This window comes from Corvus cornix, chromosome 2 (genome assembly GCF_000738735.6).
Source record: "Corvus cornix cornix isolate S_Up_H32 chromosome 2, ASM73873v5, whole genome shotgun sequence".
Lineage (NCBI taxonomy): Eukaryota > Metazoa > Chordata > Aves > Passeriformes > Corvidae > Corvus > Corvus cornix.
In genome coordinates this window covers 94,724,056-94,740,912 of record NC_046333.1, presented here as the reverse complement: position 1 = coordinate 94,740,912, position 16,857 = coordinate 94,724,056, and the positions used below count along the sequence as shown (strand labels likewise).

Below are 16,857 nucleotides of genomic sequence, written 5' to 3'. Positions count from 1 at the left end.
AAGAATCTTTTTGTTGGCTTTTAATGGGATGCCTTTAAGGGTTATCATTCAACCTGCTAGAAGCACAGAGGTTGTTCTTGTTACAGTACCTTATCTACTTTTCAGACCCATTGCATTAGAATTACAGGGTAGGCAGTTCTAGTATTTTGCCCCCCATTTTGCTGCAATTAGAAATGAAAGACACAAACCTCTGTAGTAAGGTTATCTGGTTGTCTCATAGTCTGTGCTGTTCCTCAGCCATTGTCATATCTAAGCCATTTTTTTCCACCATAGTGGCATCGTAATACAGACACACACACATGCACACAGATTTGTAGCATCTGTGCCAGAATTTTGTATGAACATTTGTATATACTAATACAGAAGATTCACAAATCTTCCAGCAGGCATGTTAACCTCTCACAATGTGAGATTTTGTATTCTTCTGTAAAACTCTCATGACTGTATTCTGGAAACATGTCTGTAAATGGTTTGGGTTTTTTCATCTCCCTCTTGTTTTTCTGTAATGAGGGAGATGTGTGGCTATAGATTGTCTTTTCTATCCGTACCTTTTTTTTCCTAAGATATGAAATGTGTTCTTGAGTTCAGTGGAAATCACCCCCAGCCTGGAGTGCAGTTTGTGCAAGGTGACAGTGTGGGCTGTGAAAACTTCTGCAGCTGCTGTCTCCTGTTGGCTGGGTAAACATTAGAAGCTGTGGCAATACATCTGTTGAAGAATGGTGAGCACTCACATTGTGCCACTACTGTTTAGTCACAGAGTAGGCTCTGACTTAGTGAAGAATTTTAGACCTAAACCTGTCCCTATTCATGAAACTATGAAATACGTATTTCAGTGAAAATTATTTCAATATTCAATTCCTTTACTGAACTGTGACCTTCACTGCTTAGGTGTTTCTTCGGAATAAATTTATTTATTTGGAGGATTTAAAATCGGGTCTTGAAGAGCTTTCTGCATTTAATTTCGTACACTATTAAAACCAAATACAATCATTACTTTTGGTCCTTTTCAAAATAATTTATTCAATGTTGAATCCCTTTCTGAATGGAAAAGAATACCTCCGTAGAGACAGATTCCTTCAAAAGCACCGTTCCAAGGTTGTGGAAAGGTTTTATGTGAGAATATTTGTATTTTTAACCACATCCTTACATTTCAGATCTCTGTCTGCTTTTTCAAACAATGGATGTGTATTTATAGTGTAAATATTCTCACTGAAGCAAACACAATGTGCTGTGCTACTCACACGTACAATATATAGCGTCTCATGTCCACTTAGATTAGAATGCACAGCTTTTAACACTGCTCAAAGATGACAGTATATCTATGGGGAAGCATTGGCATCTAGAAGGCACATTTTATAGGCAAAAAAATAATAGCAATACTTAATAGGAAGAAAAGAAATACAAAATGCTCCCCCTAATTTTTAGTTGTCTGGAATTTGAAGGTTTTTTCCCCCTTTTACACCTTGCATTTGCCTCAGTCTGTCCAGATACAAATGAGAAGGAAGAGGAAAGCTGATGCTATGTTCTGTAATTTTTTCTACTTTGAATATAGTTATTGTTGAGGAGGATCATGGCTTATATCTGCACTTGATATTTTTGTGTGGTTTTGGGACATGTGTAAACCAGCGGTGTCTTTGCAGATACAGGAATGTCCGGAGAAGATTGCTAGGAGTTGCTTGGTCACAGAAAGATATGTTGTCTGAAATCTGTCTGTTGATCTACATTTTATAATTTAGAATCTGAACATCTCATGCTTTTATTTAAGGTACAATATATTACTTGTCTCTGCAAGTAATTGTAATAGGAACATTTTTGCTGTGTTTAAAATACTGAATTTTATTTATTTGTCAAATTTCTGTGAGAATTTTAGTAAAACATACATGTTTTTAAGAATTAACATTCTTCCTTTTGTTTGCTTCTGTGTTAGCTCTTACAGAAACCTTTTTAGTTAGAGAATTGCACTGACCTTGCAAAATACCATATGTTGAGTGTGCTGCTATTCATCTCATAAGCATTAGTAGTCATGAATGAGCAGGTATTGTCTCTATCCTATGATAACCAGAGGAATTAAAGAGAATATTTTTTGATTGCAGTGATAGAAATTAAACATTACAGATAAATTATTCTCCTTTTTGTTAAGAAGCATTTTTTCTTTGTGACTTTAGATACATGTACAGACACGTGGGTGTGCACATCATACAAATTCAGGGGTTTTTTAGAACTGGCTTAAATTCTGAATTTGTAGAAAATCATAGTTCTGGACAATTATACATTTTTAACCCTTATAATGCAGTATGTGTTGATAAGGGAGTGAACTCAATCGTGTAGTAGTCTCAGCAAAACCAAAGAGTAGGAAAAGTAAGTAAAAGATGGATATTTCACCCTAACACTCAGTTTCTTTGCTTTGGCAGTTTAACATGGACCTTACATGTAATTTTAATGTTTCTTGTGTGGTTTAACTCCTTTTTATTTTTATGATACAGTGCAAAAGTATGAGAATAGAGAAAATGCCATCATAAGTAAATAAAGGAAAATGAAAGGCCTGGCAGTGGATCATGTAGAGTTTCTACTTAAGCAGATATTTAGATGGTTATATATAGCAATTATAAAAATTTTTTTTTTTGCAATTTAGAATTAAGTAAAGAGATATAAGCAAATAATTCACACAGATCCTTATCTCAACTGTATCAACTAGAGGAACATCCAGCATCTTACAACAGTTTTTTGCACCTAGTAATTAAAAATATTGGGATGTGAATATTAGAGAAAAGTGGCATAGTTGCACTGTGGTTAGTGAAAAGATTCCTGTTCATAAAAGCTCAAAATGTGTGTCCTCTCAGTTTTTAGCTTGTACTTGTTTTGGTTTTGTTTTTTTAATAAGAATGCCAGATGGTAACTGCCCGTTGTTGCGCATTTTAGGTCTCTGAGGTTTTTTGTCTATTTAAAAGAAATTTCTAAATCAGAAACCATACTCTTCTTTAACTGTTCCTCACTTTTCTGAAACTTAAAAATGTATTGTCTTTTGCCATTAGAAATTACTGGAAACAGGTGTGTTGAATGAGAGAGCTAAGAGATCCTAGACTGTAACTGTGGGAATGAATTCCATGTGCATACCTAGAGCTCAGAACTGCGGCGGTCCTACCATGCTCAAATATCTGCAGAGTGTTTCAACAGCAGCATTGCTGCAGGACAGAGAGGCTGACTGCCTTCGCAATTCTCTTACTGCTTCTGCATTCTATTCTTCATTTTATGGACAAAACACCTCTTGGAGAATATTTTCATCTGGTTTTACAATGCTTTTCTGGCATCTTCCTGGCCTTTGACCCCAGGATTATTTCTGACTTTTATTTATTGTGCTTGGTACTCACTTGTCCTTTTAAACATATTAGAAAACACTTGAGGCTGATTTATCTGTAAGGAATTGGTCTCTGATTAGAACTTTTTTGAAAACTAAACAGTAAAATTATCTTCTGAAAAAATTGACACTTAGGGGACAGATGAAAAATGCAATGGGCATCTTAAGGTTCAGCACAACCCCAGTACTAGATGGAGTATTTTCCTACTTCATCTTAAAAGATCAGGCTGAAGCAGTTAGGGGCTGCATTAAGACTGAATTGCAAAGGTGAATACATAATGCAGTACTTACCGTAATATTGTTATTTTCTACCAAAAAAAAAAAAAGAAAAAAAAAAAAGAAAAAGAAAAAGAAAGAGATGTTTCAAAGAGTATTCATATTGCAATGAAGAAGATTCTTTTTTTTTTTCAGAAAAGACATTTCAGAATATATTAGCAACTGTGTACAAAAAGAAGCTCGACTTGTACTTTTGCTCCCCCCAGTTGAAGAAGACCTCAGCTTTGTTAACAGGATAATACATATTTTCTTCATACCACATAGGAGCAGAAGTGCCTCTTTTCTGGCTTTCTTTCAGCATCGTACCATGGAAGGACATAGGACACATTTCAGCATCACTTGCTGCAGAGTTCGCCTGACAAGGAGGCACTTCTTTATTCAGTTACTGAAAATTGTTCATAATCCATGTTTTCTACCTTGACATTCTTATAAATGATCTACATTCCATTAGCATTGTGATTTTTTTAAGCTTCTTTTACAAAACTGGAGGGAAATGTGTACAACTATGTTTTTTGCTTTGCAATGAAAGTGTGCATTTATCACTTAGGTACATGTAAGTCACTTCTGTGAATTGAGCACTTGGAGTAAATGTGTTTTGATGTAATGGCCATCTGCTCATGAATATCATATTTGCTGGTTTAACAAATAGTTTGATATAGATAAACACATAGTTTGGTGAGATCATATAGTTTCACAGGTAGCAATGCAATAGCAAAGTTTCATATTTTCCATAAGCCAATAATCAAGCTGCAAAGGGAATCTCAAGGTTTTTGTTTGTTGCTTTAAGAAATTAATCTCTAGCATTTACCTTTCATTTCTGACTGCCTTTCTCAAAATGGTAAATGCAGGACCCACATCAGATCATAACAGGAGGCAAACTATATCCTACCCATTTCAGAAAGCAATCAGTCTTGCTTCTCTTTTCACCTTTCAAAAATGAAAGCTGTTCTGCTCTCAGATGGACACAGTACAGCCAGCCACCAGGAGACCCTGGGAACAGCTGACCTGACACTCTTGCCCTGTATGGCTTCATTAGAGTCAGGTATCAGTGACACAGAAATGGCCCCTGGAGCTGTAGCTAAAGCCAGTTTGCAAGAAAAGACAGAACTGACAAGGTAGAGTTGGTCAAGTCAGTGATTCTGAGCGTCATGGTCTGAGGGATGCAGGTCAGCTGCAACGTGTTACACATACATATGTAGTGCAGTAAACACAGCTCAGTACCAGGCCATTTTTTAAGTTGATAGAAACTAGTTTAATAGGCTCTTTGTTTGATTTTAGTTTTGATACTATGGTATTTACTGTGGTCTTGGCACATATTTTACCACTGAAGTCAAAGTTTATTCTTCAGTATCACTGATATCAAACTGTAACCATGACAGAGTATGTGGATTTATAGGAGGAGTGTGTGAGTGATGGTGAGTTTCGGTTTTGGATGTATCTTCAAAATTTGTCTTCGTGGTTACTGTTTTTAGTGCAGAAGAGAGCCATGTAAAATGTGTGTGTTCGATAACTTTGTCTTGTTTCCCCCCATCTCCCCTCCTGTATTTTAGCATATGTTCCTGAGGAAGAATTGAAAGCAGCAGAAATAGATGAAGACAGCGTGGAAGATGATGGGCTGTCTCTGGACATCCAGGAGAACGAGTATTTGTGCAATGAAGAAGCAGAGATCAAAGAGGCTCAAAGCTACCAGAACTCCCCAGTCAGCACTGCAACTAATCAGGATGCAGGCTATGGTTCGCCGTTTAGTGAAAACAGCGATCAGCTGGCCCATTTCAAAAGCACTTCCTCTAAAGAAGAGAAAGAGGATCCTCAGTGCACAGACAATGTTTCCTATCCACAGGACAGCTTGGCACAAATAAAAGCTGTGTATGCAAATTTGCTTTCAGAGACTTGCTGGTCCAGTTTAGCTTTGGACTTAAAGAAATCTAACCCAACCACCAGCAACAACGGAATCAGCCAGAATGAAAACACCACCAGTACTGACACCAATACCAATTCCCAGAGTACTTGTGCTACCAGTACCAACACTAGTACCAGTACAACCACCAGTAGTACTAGTAACAGTAATAGTAACAGTGGTGGGTCAGGTTACGACTGGCACCAAGCTGCGCTAGCTAAAACTCTGCAGCAGACCTCATCGTATGGACTTCTCCCAGAGCCGAGTCTCTTCAGCACAGTACAGCTTTACCGGCAAAACAATAAACTCTATGGGTCTGTGTTCACTGGTGCCAGCAAGTTCCGATGCAAAGACTGCAGCGCAGCCTATGACACGCTGGTGGAGCTAACAGTGCACATGAATGAAACTGGACATTACCGTGATGACAACAGAGATAAAGAAGCTGATAAGACCAAGCGGTGGTCAAAGCCTAGGAAACGATCGCTTATGGAAATGGAAGGCAAAGAGGATGCCCAGAAAGTGCTGAAGTGCATGTACTGTGGGCATTCGTTTGAGTCTTTGCAAGACCTCAGCGTCCATATGATAAAAACAAAGCATTACCAGAAAGTGCCTCTGAAGGAGCCAGTACCAGCCATCACCAAATTGGTCCCTTCTACCAAAAAGCGAGCACTTCAGGACTTGGCTTCGCCTTGTTCACCTGAGCCAATAGGGATCACGGCAGAAGCTTCACTGGGTGAGTCTGCAAAGGATCAGAAAACTGCCAACCCCTACGTGACTCCGAACAACCGCTATGGCTATCAAAATGGTGCTAGCTACACTTGGCAGTTTGAGGCACGCAAAGCCCAAATACTGAAATGCATGGAATGTGGCAGTTCCCATGATACTTTGCAGCAGCTCACTGCTCACATGATGGTCACCGGTCATTTCTTGAAGGTGACCAATTCTGCTTCCAAAAAAGGCAAACAGCTGGTGTTGGACCCAGTGGTGGAGGAGAAAATACAGTCTATACCTCTTCCACCCACCACTCACACAAGGCTACCAGCCTCCAACATTAAAAAGCAGCCCGATTCCCCAGCAGGCTCCACAAACTCGGAGGAAAAGAAAGACCTAGAGAAAGAAAAGCTGGTGGTCACCGAAACAGAGAAAAAGATTAAAGAAGAGAGTGAGGACTCTACAGAGAAATTTGAGCCAACAACTTTGTATCAATACCTCAGAGAGGAGGACCTAGATGATAGTCCTAAAGGCGGAATAGACATATTGAAATCCCTGGAGAACACAGTGACAACAGCCATCAGCAAAGCCCAGAATGGAGCCCCTTCCTGGGGAGGATATCCCAGTATTCATGCAGCTTACCAGCTCCCAGGAACAGTCAAACCCCTTCAGCCTGCGGTGCAGAGCGTTCAAATGCAGCCGTCCTATGCTAGCAGTGTGAAATCACTGTCGTCAGAACACAACGCACTCATCCATTCCCCAGGCAATCTCACACCCCCACCTCACAAGAGCAATGTATCTGCTATGGAGGAACTAGTGGAGAAAGTTACAGGTAAAATCAACGTGAAGAAGGAAGAGAAGCCTTTGGAGAAGGAGAAGAGTTCTCCCATTAAACCCATGTCACCTGCTGCTAAAGAAAACAAGGATTTCCCAAAAGCAGAAGAAATAAATAACAAACAGCAGCCAAAGAAGAGCTCTGAGTCAGAAGTTCAGAAGGTCAAAAAGGATAGTCCAGCAGAAGCACATACGCCAAATGGTACAGAGCCACTTAAAACAAAGGTTGCAAATGGCTGTAACAATTTAGGAATTATCACAGATCATTCACCTGAGCCATCCTTCATTAATCCATTGAGTGCTTTACAGTCCATTATGAATACCCACTTAGGCAAAATTTCTAAGCCGGTAAGCCCCTCTCTGGACCCTTTGGCCATGCTGTACAAAATTAGTAACAGCATGTTGGACAAACCCATTTACCCAACCACTCCAGTCAAGCAGGCTGATGCTATTGACCGGTATTACTATGAGAACAGTGATCAACCTATTGATTTAACTAAGTCCAAAAACAAGCCTCTTGTTTCCAGCGTGGCTGACTCTGCTTCATCCCCGCTGAGGGAGAGTGCCCTGCTGGATATTTCCGATATGGTGAAGAACCTCACGGGCCGTTTGACACCCAAGTCTTCAACTCCCTCTACCGTGTCAGAGAAGTCTGATGCTGACGGGAGCAGTTTTGAGGAAGCTCTGGATGAACTGTCACCAGTACACAAGAGGAAGGGCAGGCAGTCCAACTGGAACCCTCAGCATCTTCTGATCCTTCAAGCCCAGTTTGCTTCCAGCTTGAGGGAGACCCCAGAAGGCAAATACATTATGTCGGACTTAGGTCCACAAGAGCGGGTACACATCTCTAAGTTTACTGGTCTTTCCATGACCACAATTAGCCACTGGCTGGCCAATGTGAAGTATCAGCTAAGGAGGACAGGTGGAACTAAATTTTTAAAGAACTTGGACACAGGACATCCTGTTTTCTTTTGCAATGATTGTGCCTCTCAGTTCAGGACTGCTTCTACATACATAAGTCACTTAGAGACACACCTAGGGTTTAGTTTGAAGGATCTGTCAAAGTTGCCACTTAATCAGATTCAAGAACAGCAGAATGTTTCAAAAGTCCTCGCAAACAAGACTTTGGGCTCACTTGGAATTGCTGAGGAGGACTTAGGCTCCACATTCCAATGTAAGCTCTGTAACCGAACTTTTGCAAGCAAGCATGCAGTCAAACTGCACCTTAGTAAAACACACGGCAAGTCCCCAGAGGACCATCTGATCTATGTAACTGAGTTAGAAAAACAGTAGCGTCCAGGTAAGCAGCCAGGTATGCAAGTGACCACAGGAACATTGCACTAAACTTCTTCATAGTACTGCACTAGGCCTGACCTGAGCCTCTGAAATCAGTCTTACTTTTGTTGCTGAACTGCCTATCTGGACCTTGGTTTTTCTTACACTTATTTTGTAGTTATATTTATATGCTCTTTGTCTGATCTGTGCATGGTTATTTTTTTGTTTCTGTTTTTATTTTTTTGTGAGTCAAAGTCTGACCTTTATTTTCAACATCTGTCCTTGATGTTAAGCTATCTTTTGTAGAATATAGTGGGAGACACTATTGAGAGACATTAATTTAGCCGTAAAGAAAGACACAAAGAACAATGATAAAGAGACATCCTAAAATTACAAAGTTGCCATGACAATAAAGGTCACAGAACCTGGTAGTGTCAAGTTTTAACCCTCTGAGAACTGTAATAGCATTTCTGTGCCTTTCCCAGTGACTAAATAAGTAAATAAGGAAAAACAAAATAAAACAAAAGGCTTAAAGGCATTTCATTAAAATAAAAGCTGTGTCGGAAGCAGGACTTTTTTTTTTTAATGAATGAGCTTCCTTTTTTTTTTTTTTAATGCAGAACTGGTTTGTGAAGATATTGTGCATGCAGTCCTTGGAAGAAGGAGAGCTGTGTAGTACTCAAGGGGTTAGGAAGCCACAACTGTATAAGTTAAATAATAATTAAAAAAAAGCAAACCAAGTTGCCACTATGCCCAAATCCTCTGGATGCTGAGAATTGCCACTTTTTGGCAAAAAAAAAAAAAAAAAGTATGCAAGCTGTTATTTAAAACAAATGTAAAAATGCTCTTTTCTTTCTTTTAGTTTTTTTTTTCTGTAAAATACTGCAGTTTATAGTTATTTACAAATGTTAAGCTTTGGTACAAGCTGACCTTTCTATAGTGTGCTGCATTGGTAAATGAAAACAAAAAAAAATGGGGCAAATGTTGGATTCTGTTCCTTGTAAATTGCCAGCATCAGCTTAAAAAAATACATGTTACATATCGTACCATTTTAAACTGTTCAACTTTCTTTGTACCTTCTGGCTGTATGCTTTCTCTTTTAACTTTTTATATTGTCATTTTATATTCGATTTCTGTGTATATAATGTAAAACCACACTTTTTGAATAAAATTTAGTTCCTGCAGCTTGATATAAATAGAGGAATTTTACTGGCACCTGCATCTTTCCAGATGCATGTACTTAAAGGAACTATCTGACAAAAAAAAATAAATAAATAAAAATAAAGCAAGCAATGCACTATGAATTATACATTTTGATGTTTTATCATTAATATTGTACAGTACATTTTGGTTCACACAATTAAATCCACTGTTTTCTCAAGTGTAAAATAAACCCACATGCAGTTCTTGATTTACATACATTGTCATGTCGTCATTATATTGCCTTTGAGGTGTTATTCCAGCTGTAAGAGGCATCGTTTATATAATCAACCAGTGAAAATCTATTTGAAATCATCTCTCGTGATCTGTGTGCTGACGTGTCTCGCTGGAAGCCGTAATGCTGGTAACCTCTTAGAAGAGATTTGCAGCAGGTACGCACTGCAAAAGGTACAGAGTCAGAGCAGCGAGGGGCATTCTGCTCCTCACTGGGGCACAAGAGAGGCTGCAAAGCTTTTGGCCAAGTTAATTTCCTTGTGCTGTATGACTGTACCTGTAGCCATTTTCTGTGTGCGCTCAAAGGCTGTCTCCTCCCTCCCTTCTCTGGTGAAGCACCTTTTGATTTCAACAGTTTCATAGTGAGAGGCTTTGGCTCCTGCCCCTGCAGTCTGTTGGATAATACGGTGCTGCCTTTCTGGCAGTGGTGAGGACCTCAGAGGCTTTGACACCAGTTTTTACTTACAGTACAAGGAGGCAGACCTATGTTTCTCTGTACTTTTTAAATATTGCATTTTGAGGTAAGCTGAGTGCTATCATATCAGGTGTTTCCCTTAATCTTTATTTCTGTTCCGTTGAATGCAGATGTCATTTAGAATGTAAAAGAGAGCTGTCAGAGCCTTCACTTCTCTATCTCCTGAGTGCTTTGACAGTTACAGTGTATGAAAGCCTGGGATCTGCTATCCATTACACTTTTTGGAGGGGCTATTAAATATGAGGACCTAGAGGGGTTTGCTTTCACATGGTATTAGTGATACTATTATGTTATATATACTTCTGTGTACATATGTATATTTCTGTTTCTTCTCAGTTCTTCTGAAAGTAATTTAAATGTAAGATCTTTGCTTCCAAATACAGCACAGTTTGACATTTAATCTTTACCTTAGCTACAACTCCAGAAATATCCATGCACTTTTCTGTTCTCTGTAAAAACCTATCAGGTCCAGGTCAGTTACATTTGCATGGTGTTTCTAAGTAGTGCAGGAAAGTGCCATGCGGATTTTTTAAAATGTCCCTTACTTTCTTCGCTGCTAACTACCTATGTCCTTCAGGGGATCTAGCCATTTGGACATTTCAGTTCAATTACTGGATGATTATGTGCTTTGGGCCCAAGGGGTGGTGAGGAAGAAAAACAGTCAGGCCTATGGCCATAATACAGAGTCCTTAAATAATAACCCTTTGAAGTTTTGTTTACTTTCCCACAGGCCTGCAAACAAGTGATTATAAAATATGCTGTAGTACATTGCAGTAGTGTGTGAAAAGGTTGAAAGGGAGAAATAATAGCTCTAAAGTGCGTTTGAATCTAATGTAAATCCATTAAAACTGATTTTGAAACACGGCATGTAAAGTGAGTTCTCAACACCAGGTGACTCCCTCGAGAGGTGTTTATGACATTGCTAAATCCGTTCAGTTCTGATAGCTTCAGAATTGGACAATCACTCATCATCTGTGCCACTGTCTGAAGAAAGTCCTTTTAGAATAAACCAGCAGCTTTACCTGGTGGCTATGCTGATGTAACACTTTCTGCAACTGAATTATGGAGTAGATAAAAATTGGAGGGCTCTGATGGTTCACCTGCTTAAGAAAATGAAGTACAGTGACAGTATGATCTTTATTTAATTTGGATTTTTGTCACTTTTGTTTGAATGTCATATTTCAGAAAAATTCCCTTTTAGAAAAGAAATTGCACAGTTTAAAACAGAGTTGTTCTTTTCCCCAGAATTTTTTTTCAAGTTTATTTCTTCTCTATTTCAATAAGATTGCAACGAAAGTAAGTTTGTGCTTTTCTATGAGTAGCTTCTAAAGCTGTTGGATGGAAGAGACCACATAGCCTTTCAGGACTGATCTTGAAGGAAAGAAACCTAGGAGTTTTAAACCCCATCATAGTGTCTGTAAGCCTGTATACCTGTTTTGTAATGTATGCAAAATCCAGTGTGTCTGATGCTTTTCAGAGATGTATAAAGCTCATTTTTTTAGCATTACACTGCTGGTGTTCTCACCTTTGCTTGTATCTGTTCTCAGAGCGGAAGATCTTGGTTTGCTTATTTTCACAGGTTTGGTTTCTGCTTCGGCGCAATTTTCTATGTTGCTGTTTCAAAGCTGATGCAAACCACTGGAAATTTGGGACACCTGTGTACTGATGACATTAGTCCTGAATGAAATGACCTTTTTTATTTTTTTAATAGCATTTTGTGGGTTATTCCCTAATATCTTCTGCAACATAACTATGTTACGGATTTCTCTGGATGGTTACACTGGTAATAATGACGCCAAATATAGTCTGTCCTTTTCATGGAGGCCACTAAAATGCAATTGCAATTAAGTACAAAGGCATAAAATATACATATTGTCTTTTGTTAGATTAATCAAGGCACAGTGCATCAGCTTTTGCTTGCATTTTCCAAAGCTATCTCAGATTTGAGCATGTGAGATTCTTTAAATAATATGGCAGGGGTCCTGGTTAGGAGACCTCCAAGGAGAGACCAGTTTCCATGTGGAGTGTTCTTGCAGCTCTGTAGGTGTTGGTCTCCTGACTGATGCAGTATTGAGTTACTCTCCCAGCATGAAAGTAGCAGGAAGTGGGATTTCACCATCTGTTCACTGAAATTTAAAAGCAGGGTCCTTTTCTGTCCATGGATGAGAACAGAATGCTAACCCAAATTTACTGGCCAGATACTAATCTATATAATATGATTCTTCCAAATTTTTGTTTTCCCCACTCTTCTGATTGAGTTTCTTCTTGTAATATTTCATGTGGCTTTGCCTAGTTTCTCTTCATCACTGTGTGTACTCAGCTTCATCCTACAGGTGGGTGGAGAGACCACATTTTGGGATGAAAGATGCTATTCTAAGTAGAAGGTGATATCATAGCTAAGTGAAAATATCAATACCCAAAACTGGATGTATTGTAAAAAAGGACAACATTTTACAAGTCTAAGATGAGGCAGATACCAGAGGTTAGTGTAATTTATGAAATGTGCTTCTTTATCCCACATCTTCATTAGCTCTGTTTTTTGACTGGTGATACAGAAAAACTGATTTTAGAATAGTTTAGCACCAGGAGGCCAGGACTGTGAACACTGATACAAGGCTAGTGGACCTAGTTATTTTCAGACAACCAATATTAGAATATGCAATGATTATAAAAGCTGTAGACCTTCCCAGTGGGAATGAGAAGCTCAAGTTACTCTGTTGTGAAGATCCCTTACTTTTAGACATCTCTAAAGTTCTGTCCAGTGACTGCTGAATCAGGGTCAGCACGGTCAAAATGAATCTAGTAACTTTTATCCTAACTGCTGTACTTGTTACCTGGGTTTTTTTCCCTTCCCTATGAAAAATAAAAAGTTTAAATTTGGTTAGTTATAGCCAAGTTGTCAGGATTTGAATGGTTTTTACTTCTGGATAAACGTCTTAGTGTAAAACATTCAGGGAAAATTATTTGTTAAAATTATTAGTTCTTTTTAAAGAAGCTTTTCTTAGACTAAATTGTTCAGGGTACAATGTGTTGACCGTCACTACAGTATAAATTTAGTAAAATTTAATATAGTGAGAGTGTACTGTTTTTCAGTCCAGAGTGGTTGTGTCAGCATTGTCTGAAGTTGCAGGTTAAAGCCTGACAGGTTCCTGACCAGGCTTGTCAGATGTAGGACACCTGTGGTTAAATGCCACATGGTCACTTGAGGAAGGAAAGTTGGAGTCTGGGTGCCTGCAACCCATCTGCTCTTGTAGGAGTCCAGAGCTGATTCATTTGCTCAGAACAGCATACATTATGAAATCTTAGAGGCTGGTGGGACATATTAGGCCAACCTTCAGGGTCAGGCAGGTGGAAGTCACCTGTCTTGGTACACATGACAACTTGTCCAAAAGCCACCTCTTTAAGAGTGTGTAAAAACTAAAGTTTGTATTAGAGCTTGTCATGAACCACTAAAGCAGAATGGCACCTGTATTTCCTACCCAAAAATGACACCCACGATGGTGGAATCTGGAAAGCAGCATGCTACAAGCCACGTAGTCAGAAATAGTGCCCAAAGCTCCTGACCAGCAGCTAGAGGTGTAGCCACTAGAGCATGTTCTCAGGCACAATTCCTTACTCCCCAGAAGGTTTATCATCACAACAAGAAGTTGAGTTCCATCCAATATGATCTGGGATGAAAGATTCAATAGCGAAGAGCAAGCAGTTTCTTTCAAATAAGTTCACAAGTGGAGTGGTAGGTGCTAAATCAGTTTGGCAAAATGTATTAACCTGCCAGCTGGCACATCGGTTTCTTTATATCATACTGTGTATCACCATGGTCAGAATCCTTTCACCCCTTGACTTTCCTTTCAGCAAGGTTTGGATACTCAACACTGAACAGTGATGAGACCAACTATCAGTCCTGCTGAATTACTTAAAATTACAAGGTTTCATATTTTTGAATGGCAGGATAGGTTTCTTTATCTTGGAAATGGGCATTGACCTCAGATACAGACGGACAGGTTGGGTCCAGGTGCCATTTACCCCATTCTGCAACTAGCAGATTCCATTGCTGTAAATTCCTGAAGATGGTCTCTGGCAGTTAAATCCAAAAAAGAAAAAAGAAGATTTCTGCCATTTTTTCCTCTTTCCCCCAGGAAATGCACAGTGTATAGGGACATGCAAAGAAATTTTGGTTTAACCTGAGCATTTCTGAGGAGCAGTGTTCTGTCAAAACTAACTGCCTTCTTCAAGTCCTGGTTAGGCTTAGTTTATTCCTGCACGATTCCAAAGTGTATCATCTTATTTGTTGTCATGGAAGCACTGCTACAGGTTCAGTGTCAAGAAGATCATCTTCTCCGTGCTCTCTGCCCAGCCCCCAGCATAGCAAGGAAAACTGGCAGAGTGGCTCTGCAAGTAACTATTGCTCTGCAAGGAGTTGGAGGGTGGACTGGGAGGGAGAGGAACAGGATAGCAGGGGATTTTGATCTCGATAAAGCATGACAAAGTTTCATGTTTTCAGAAATGGCGCTTCATTTACATGTCTCCTCACTCTAGCTTAACCCACCGTGTGTGGCAATACAAAAAGTGGCTCTTGAAAATGTTGCCCTTTGGCTTCAGGGTCTTTGACATCTAATTCCTAAGTACTACTTAAAAAGGTGAAAAAGTTGTGTCGTAGGTGACTTCTGTTCATCCCATGTTCCAGATGAAACTAGACCCATTGTAGGTAGGATGTGAGACTCATGAATGGTTTTTCTCATCATTAAGTGACTGCTTTAAGTCATTCCCTAGGCATTTTCATTCTGAACTTTTTTTCTCAATTTAAACCAAAATACTTTGGAATCAATTTAAGCCAAACTGGAAAAATCCACTTTTATTCTCTAATAAGAAAATCTGCCAAGGGCTGCTGTGGCCGGGAAACTGTGTAATGCTACCAGTGTAACTGTAATGGTTTAACTGGAAAATTCTGACAGTAAACAAGTTTTAAGTTTATTCATGTGCAAATGCTGTCTCCGAAATACACTTGCAGGCTCAGACACTGCCCACAATTGGTATATTATTTTGTAATCCAAGGTCAAATGCACTCAGCATGTTTGCAGTGGGCATGCTGTATTAATAATTACACGCAGTACTATCTGAGTGTGTAGCGTGATGATAAAATGTGGTTGAGAGAGGCACCATATAGCACTGGGTGTCTTTATGTTCAAGGGAGAGTTGTATTGTTGGCTGTCTCTAAAGTGCTACCTTGCTAAAGTTTGTAGCATTTAGCATTAACTGTCTATTATTTCTTGTCACCACTTTTCTGTGGTGGGATAATGTGAAAAATTAGATAGCTTTGCTCTAAATAAGGCAGAAGGTCTAGACTTAACATTGCATGGGGATCCTACGCTCCAGTTTTGGGGGGTGATGAGTGTCACATATCATATTTTTGAGTGTGCTTCGACAACTGGGAGTCTGGAAAAGTGCAAAGAAGAAATAGGACTTAGGAGTGACTAAGAATGGAATCTAATGATCAGCAACCATCAGATGGGTAAAAGCAGAACAAAAAAAATTGGATCTTGGCCATCCACTATGAGAAGAAGGACAAGGTGGGGAAAAGAAATAATAGAAGAATAATTGCTATTAGCAAGAGCAGATGTCAGGGAATTTCAAAGCTAGGACTGAGAGGGGTGAAAAGGGAAAGGCTGGAAGGCCTGTTTGCCTGTTAGGAGACAAAAGGGGACCTAGCAAGGTGAAGCTCAGAGGGGCTCTGTGCTGGCAGATATAAGTATGCCTGAGTGATGTTTGGAAACCTGTCTGACCTCCTGCAAAAAACATGGAATGAGGCTGAATTTGTCTCAGGGTTTTGTAGTGGACAGCTGAAATATTTAATGTGAAGGCTTCACAGGATTGTCTGTTCAAAAGCTGGAGGGTCAGGGAGAAGGAGGAGAGATAAGGATGGAAGTCTGAGCAAAGAGTTTGAGTGAATTATGATGATGAGGGCTCTTGGTGTTGCATAAGACAGGGAGAGGAGCAGAGAGGAAAGCTTGGCATGGGGAAAACTTAATGGTTGTTTTGTTGCTGGTGGTTGGGTTTTTTCTCACTTCAGTGTTTCTAAGAGCGATAACTACATCAAATTTTTATTGTAATAGCAATCAGAGTCCAAGGGCCTGAGTATGCTGGTTGCTGTAAAAACACACTAACAGTAGCTGCCACCTCATTTAAGACAAGGCATAAGAAGGGAGTGCAAAAGCCATCAGAAACAGGAGAAGCTGGTGCAATTTCAGAGGCTATGCATGTACATAAATCGAGCGCTTGTGAGTCATTTAATTTTTAAAGACTTTATAATAGATGTGCTGCAGTCTCTACTGGCCATCCACCTAGCTGCTCGCAGTTGGCAACCTCACTATTGATATCTGGGCATCATTTTAAGTGAGCACTTAAGGTTGAGTACCAAGGGAAGGTATTTATAGTTTCAGCAGAGTAGGTTGATAGCTATTCCAGCCCCAGATGGGAATTGGGTTACATGACAGATCAGGCTGCCTTCCAATTTTATCCAATACTAGCGATAAGGGGAGGGGGGAGGGAGGACAGCTGCAACTGTATAGTCCTTCTAGGGTTAAAGATCCTAATGCTTTAAAG

At 39.5% G+C, this 16,857-nt stretch overlaps 1 protein-coding gene across 1 annotated transcript in view; it reads left to right on the top strand.

Annotated features, from left to right (window-relative positions):
- Positions 1-9,765, top strand: part of TSHZ1 (teashirt zinc finger homeobox 1) — a 55,332-nt gene extending 45,567 nt beyond the window's left edge. The window contains exon 2 of the mRNA XM_039550164.1: positions 5,182-9,765. Coding sequence (XP_039406098.1) covers positions 5,182-8,366 — 3,185 coding nt within the window. The 3' untranslated portion in view covers positions 8,367-9,765. The remainder of the gene's footprint in view (positions 1-5,181) is intronic.
- Positions 9,766-16,857: the final 7,092 nt, after the last annotated feature.